Source organism: Eurytemora carolleeae, unplaced genomic scaffold, assembly GCF_000591075.1.
Source record: "Eurytemora carolleeae unplaced genomic scaffold, Eaff_2.0 scaffold293, whole genome shotgun sequence".
Taxonomy (NCBI): domain Eukaryota; kingdom Metazoa; phylum Arthropoda; class Copepoda; order Calanoida; family Temoridae; genus Eurytemora; species Eurytemora carolleeae.
In genome coordinates, this window is record NW_019396262.1 from 222510 (window position 1) to 229572 (window position 7063).

General features: G+C 37.1%; 1 protein-coding gene across 3 annotated transcripts in view; it reads left to right on the forward strand.

Annotated features, from left to right (window-relative positions):
- Positions 1-6819, forward strand: part of LOC111699606 (rap1 GTPase-activating protein 1) — a 22830-nt gene extending 16011 nt beyond the window's left edge. The window contains exons 3-6 of one of the 3 annotated variants that reach the window (XM_023470316.1): positions 1972-2197; positions 3631-3672; positions 3782-4074; positions 4342-6819. In XM_023470316.1, the coding sequence (XP_023326084.1) occupies positions 3814-4074; positions 4342-6417 (2337 nt within the window). In that variant the 5' untranslated portion in view covers positions 1972-2197; positions 3631-3672; positions 3782-3813 and the 3' untranslated portion in view covers positions 6418-6819. Of the gene's footprint in view, positions 1-1971; positions 2198-3630; positions 4075-4341 lie in introns of all 3 variants that reach the window. The other 2 variants (XM_023470317.1, XM_023470315.1) reach the window with 2 other exon arrangements.
- The last annotated feature ends 244 nt before the right edge of the window (positions 6820-7063 follow it).

Here is a 7063-nt window from a genome sequence, read left to right on the forward strand (position 1 = left end):
GGGGGTTGCATAATGTTAGACTGGATGGATCGGGGTGAATTGATAATGATAGTTTACGGATAAAATTGCAGAAGAGCGCAACCTACGCGCCTCATCACTGTACGCGCTCTACACGCGCCTTATATTCATCTTTTCTAACAAATCTAAATAGTTCTGTGCACACGAAAACATGAATTAACTGCATAAAAAAAATAAACAATTTTGCATGAAAACAATTTCTATGGAACAAATCACCCTTTGCAAATTTTAAATATCACTGCAGAACAGTATATTTTGCCGAATCCCGACACTCTACACTCTTCACTCTACACTCTACACTCTGCACTTTGCACTCTACACTCTACACTCTACACTCTACACTCTACACTCTACACTCTACACTCTACACTCTACACTCTACACTCTATTATACTCCTGTATACTCCTGTATACTCCTGTATACTCCTGTATACTCCAGGTACTCCTGTATACTCCTGTATACTCCTGTATACTCCTGTAAACTCCTGTATACTCCTGTATACTCCTGTATACTCCTATATACTCCTGTATACTCCTGTATACTCCAGGTACTCATGTATACTGGTAAATATTACCTAGTTAAAGTGTGACCCAGTAAAAAGGTATCTCTGTACTCAGCTCTGCATGGTTCAACATTGCTCCTCACGATCTTGGCTTAGAACTGAGTAGATTATTATCAGGGTGGTTGGAACTCTAACTACTGTTTTATGTCTTAATTTAGGACGAAGAAGGGAAGGAACAGAACTTTAAAACATTTAAATATCCAAGGAAGGTTTAGAGACAGAGATCCAGTGTCACTGTTAATGAAGATTGTTGATCTATTAACATATCATCCAATTAATCTTTTGAAGCTTATTTTCCAAATCAATCATGCTGTAATAAAATACCATTCTGTACTTTTTATTTCATTACCTTGCATAAAAAAGATTTGAGTTACAAAGATACCATAAATAGATAGATAAATAGATAGTAATTGTGTTTACAGAATTTACAAATACAGCATTTATTGTAAAGGAATTTAGTTTTTGTCACAACCTCAAATTTTTTTAATTTCTATATCTCTGCAACCAGTGGGTTTAACCCTTTGATATTTTAAACTTACATTATTTGATCTAACAGAATTAATAGTTTGAAAAAACTAAGGTCTATCTACGACATTAGGTTGCCAAGATATAGAGATAAGAATATTTGAGTTTGTGGCAAAAAATCCGTTCCTTTATCGTTATCATACATAGATAATAATGTCAATATATATATATACACCATTTACAGGTTGAGTAAAAAACGGGATTGACGTAGTTTTTTTGCAGGGTTCAAGTTTAGACTCAAAATATCAAAATGTAAAAATCTAAACGCTAAACAATTTTTGGTACATCAAAAACCGAAAATAATTTTTTTTTTGAAAATTTGGAATAATTTTTAACTATTCTATTCCGAAATTTATTTTTCAACTGTCTAAAAATTCTCCCTGTAATGGTTTACTTTTTGGTTAACAAATTGTTTGAAAATTCCATCCAGCCAACTTTACAAGATTTTCAAGGATTTTTTCTGATACCTTTTTATTTTTTACTGATTCATTTAATCTTAATATTTCCCCCCCCCCCCAAAAAAAAAAACATTAATCTGCATATATTTTCATAGTATTTTGTAAAACAACGCTAATTCTGTTTTTTACTAACCCTGTATGTATGTATCACGGGCAGTCGTAGTACATTTGAATTTCCGAGTCGGGTCAACCTTTCCGGTCCCAGTTTGTACTGTACCTAGCTCTATGGACAGGAGTAACCGGTGCAACAAGGTTGACGCGGCCAGACTTTATGCTTCGTTTAAGTTGAATTTACTTTTACTAAAGGGACAAAGGTGCGTGGTATGTATGTATGGATACATAACACATTAATCTTAGACTCAAGTTTTTAATGATTGACATTTTATTTTAAAACATAATATTTTCAGGAGAGCAGATAAACTCCGAGAGGACATGTAACGAAGTGAGAAGATTAACAGCAGAGAAAACTTGGAACCTGGAACTGAAAATGACACCTGGTCTTCGTTGAGATTGTTTTTCAAAGAAAATCAAGAAAACTCCTTAGATCTTGGATTAAACAGGGTTGAATCTACTTCTGAGTTTGGTTTCGGAGAATCGAAATGGAAGCAAGTTCTCCATCCCGGCACATTTAAGGTATATTACATAGATTTTTAAAAAGTAGGAAAACTAAAAATAGACATGTTTGGATGAAACTGATTAAAAGCCTAAAAATATATAATCCTTATATTTTCAACCTGATTTTGTAGTTCTTTGATAATTCAAACTATATATTCTGCCATGACCATACTTCCCTGGAGTCAAAATATGGGCTCGGCTCGGTTCAGTCGTTTTGAAGTTTATTGGATACAAACAAACAAGCATATATTGGTTCTAAAGTATAATTATAGGATATGATTGAGACCTAGGTTTGATGTTTATTAATCTTGAGGTTTTGTGGTTTATCAGGTTTTAATAAGGAGTGAGGTCTGGGAACCTTTCTGGTTCATCTTCTTCCTTTATTCAATTCATCCTCAATACTTCCGGGTTTCTTGATCTATCATCTTATTCAAGGAGATCAAAGGGTTCATCGTTTCTTGTCTTGACTTTACCCAATCACAAGTCAAGAAATTAAAATGTGTGTTAAGTACTTTGTTGTTGTATTTTAACGCTTTTTATCTCTTTTCTACTTATCACATTTATCGATAACGGAGAATTTACAATTTTTCTGTGTGTTTTTAATGTTTGTTGTTATTCAAATGTTTTACCGTAATGTACTGCTATGCTACTGCTTATTTTTTCTGTACTTATTGTATTAAAGGTTTTTTTTCATTCATAAATGTAGTGAATTGTAATCATTCAAGCCATTTCAAGGATGTTTTTTGAAGCCTGTTTTAGAAACAATATACTGTATCATACATTAGGTTTCTAATAACTAATTGTACTCATGTATTGTGCTCCAGGGTTCCCTTAATTAATTGTACTGCATTATATGTCAGGTTTCTCCTAATTAATGTACTGTATTGTACTGTAGGTTTTTCCTTGTTAGTGTACTGTATTGTACTGCAGGTTTATATAATTAACGTACTGTCAGTACCTTAGGTTTCTCCTAATTAGTGTACTAATTGTTCTGCAGATTTCTCCTAATTAATTTATTTCATTGTACTACAGGTTTCTCTTTATTAATGCACTCTATTGTCCTGTAGAGTTGTCCTAATTAATGTACTCGATTGTTCTGCAGATTTCTCCTAATTGATTTACTATATTGTACTGCAGATTTCTCCTAATTAATGTACTCTATTGTACTGCAGGTTTCACCTAATTAATATAGTCTATTGTCCTGAAGATTTTTCCTAATTAATGCTCTGTATTGGTTTGCAGGTTTCTCCTAATTAATGTACTCTATTGTCCTGAAGATTTTTATAATTAATGTACTGTATTGTACTGCAGGTTTCTCCTAATTAATGTAATCTATTGTCCTGAAGATTTTTCCTAATTAATGTACTGTATTGTACTGCAGGTTTTTCCTATTTAATGTACTGTATTGTACTCCAGGTTTCTCCTATTTAATGTACTGTATTGTACTGCAGGTTTGAGAAGAAAGAAGAGGGGTACAGCATGTAACACAATTGGTACACTAGGATTTCGCCAAAATCATCATATTAAAAAAAATTCCAAATACAAAATAACTTTTTATTTTTATTTTTAGTTTTATTTGTATAATGATGAATATATTGACAGCTGAGTAGACCTCCTAGTTGTTGGTGAAAAGGATGCTGGAGACGACCAACATGTCCTCAATGTCGGAGCTGTTCGAACTCCTGGACAAACTTCAGTCCTCGAGGTTAGATGATCAGAGATGTGAGATGCCGACTTTAAACCGTCCTGTTGTCCGTCCTGCAACCTGCCGTGTGCTGGACAAGGTACTGGAGAACCAGGGACCGTATCCCCAGGTTGTGGTTGAAGGGAGCAGTTACTGGTTGGATCCAGGGGATCAGGAGCATACAGGAGATGAGTACAAACCAGACCCACAGGAACAATTATACTTTAATACAAAAATAAAATCTGTGAAGATTTCCTACTTACATATTAAACTTACTCATACATCATGAAGGGTGTGTATATAGTTTTTGATAAGGGAAAGTGCACCAAAACTAGACAGGGAAAGGCTGGAGTGACTTGTAACAGAAAAATAAAATTAACTACTTTTTGAAAAAATTATCGTAATTCCTTTTTAAAGAACCCCATGAATTCTCCTTTTAATAAATTTGAATTGAAGACCAAGTATAATTTTCTGAAAGGCAAAGATCGAAGCAAAATTTGAGATTGATGATTCTGCTCGAAGCTACCGAGCTCACTTTGTCGGCTACGATCATCAAAACTTTACCGCAGTCGACGACGAGTACGGTCCAGTGGTTCTCTCCGTGAAGCACTACAACGACAAGGAGGGGGACATCAAGGGAAACCATGTCAGGGTGATACTGAGAACCACATCAGGAACCATTCATAGACTTCTACCGTACTCAGATGTCCGTGAGACCCCGTCCCCCGTTCAACTCTCTAAGTTTCTCTGTGAAGATCTAAGTATAGAGAAGTATGAACCCATCCTAAGCCCCCGGGCCGGAGAACTAATAGTAAACTATGATGAACATGTTGTTGTGAATAATTATAAGTTTGGTTGTATTTACCAAAGGTTTGGTCAGGTGACGGAGGAGCAACTATTCGGGAACAGGTCCCACACAGAGGCAATGGACGAGTTCCTCGATATGCTCGGACTCAGGATAGATCTATCCAAACACCGAGGATACAAGGGAGGCCTGGATACAGTTCACGGCCAAACCGGGAACTATTCTGTGTACCAGGTCTTCCACAAGCGTGAAATCATGTTCCATGTGAGCACTCTCCTTCCTTTCAGTGAGTCTGATAAACAACAGTTACAGAGGAAACGACATATTGGAAATGATATAGTTGCTGTTGTCTTTCAAGAGTCAAACACTCCGTTTAGTCCTGAAATTATTGCCTCTCATTTTCTTCACGCGTACATTGTTGTTCAGCCAATAAATCCTTGTTCTGGAAACACAAGCTACAGGGTGAGTGTTACAGCTAGATCTGATGTTCCATATTTTGGTCCTAGTCTCCCTGATCCAGCAATATTCAGGAAAGGTTCCGAGTTCAAAGAGTTTTTACTCACCAAGTTAATAAATGCAGAGAACGCGTGCTACAAGGCGGAGAAGTTTTCAACCCTGGAGAGACGAACACGATCCTGTCTTCTCTCCAATCTAACCGAACAGCTGTGTCAGCTGACCTCGGAGTATCTGAACAACCAGGTTCTCCAGGTGGTCAATAAGACAGACAAGACGGATCTAGTTCATCAGAACGGGATTCTAAACAGTGTAAAGAAAGCTTTGATAGGACGATCTAAAAGTTATGCTCCTGCTAACCTGGGAAATCAAAGTGTTGGACCAAAGACTCCGCAGAAACAGAAATCAAGTAAATCTCTTCTTTCCAGTCAATCCTTAGCGGAGAACATCCGTCTCCTTTCCAATAGTCAGGGGGAGAACGATTGTATCAGCTGTAATTCCGAGTTCAGTGTCGGACTGGGAGAACAAGACCAGGAGAGAGAAGAGGACCTTGTCAGTCCAGCCAAATTTGATTCAGGACGAGGGAGCGAGGAATCAGGTACAGGTTCCCAACACTCGGTTGAGAGTCCAGGACGAGCCTCATCCTCCTCCTCGTCCCATCTCTCCTCCGCTCCTAGTCCAGATCCAAGACTGCAGCATCAAACCATCCTGGACACATCGGACGATTCTTCTCTGAACTCTCTTGAGCTCGATCAAGTTAGATACATCCTGAAACCGAAAGCTCTCAGATACACAAATAACAACAGCAGTTTTGTGGACAATAAGAACTCCTTGAAGTCTGATAATTCCACCGCGGTGGGAACCAAATGTCATATTCATATTACAAACGAACTAAAATCAAGCAGAGAACCAGACAACAGACCCGTTCTGATGCTAGACCCAAGATGCCAGGAGCTCGTCTCAGGTCACGTGACCATGGTTACAGTTGAAGGAGGAGCAGTGGCCGGACAGATAGATAAACTCCAGGCTGAGATCACAAAGCTGAAGGTTGAGAAGCTGGAGTTGCTCCGACAGAACGTGTCAGCACAGCGTGAGGTTAAACATCTCCGAGAACGGGAGCTCCAGCTCCAGTGTGATCTTTCAACAGCATCCAGAGAGATAAACAAACTGAGAGCAGGACTTAAACAGAAGTTGGTCAAGGAGCTGCCCTGGCCTGATCTTCCTCCTTCTCTCCGGGGTTCAGCTCAAACTGTAGTTAAGCTAGCTCAGGAGGTGGATAAAACCTGGCATATCTAACCCATCCTATCCATACCTTCCTTGCCATTCAACCATTCATTCTATTCATATCATTTATTCCATCCTGTTCATCCATTGATCTGCCTTTTGGGATTTTGGGATATTTAAGAAACAAAACATTAAAATTTTGATTCTACAAATTTTTTCGGACAAATTAATATTTTGTTTATTTTGCACGTCGACATTATGTTTATGAATTTATTTTACCTCCCAGTTTATCCAGATCTGTTATATCCCATTGTACAAGCTCCTCGCCTGTACAACTTATCCTGTTAAACCGTTGTACACGCTGTACCATTGTACCCTCTATGTACTAGTCATATGTTACATTTGTAAATTGCGTAAATATCTACAAATATGATTTTAAATGTAACATTAACAAATAAATGTTGAAAATATTAATTTTTCTTTATGTTTATCATCTACACTGTCTTTTAACCTGTTGATTACGAATTAACGTTATGTTTATTAATTTCTGCAATCCCTAGCATTTGCTGATTGGTTTGAAAAGATCAATTAGTATTTAGTTTTAACTAAAAACAGAGGTCAAAACTTTTATGTAAAGCTATTTAAATCTCATATTTTCACGATCTCTGATCTATCTTCCTCTAGAAATATCCAGCATACTTTCATGAATCCTTCGGAC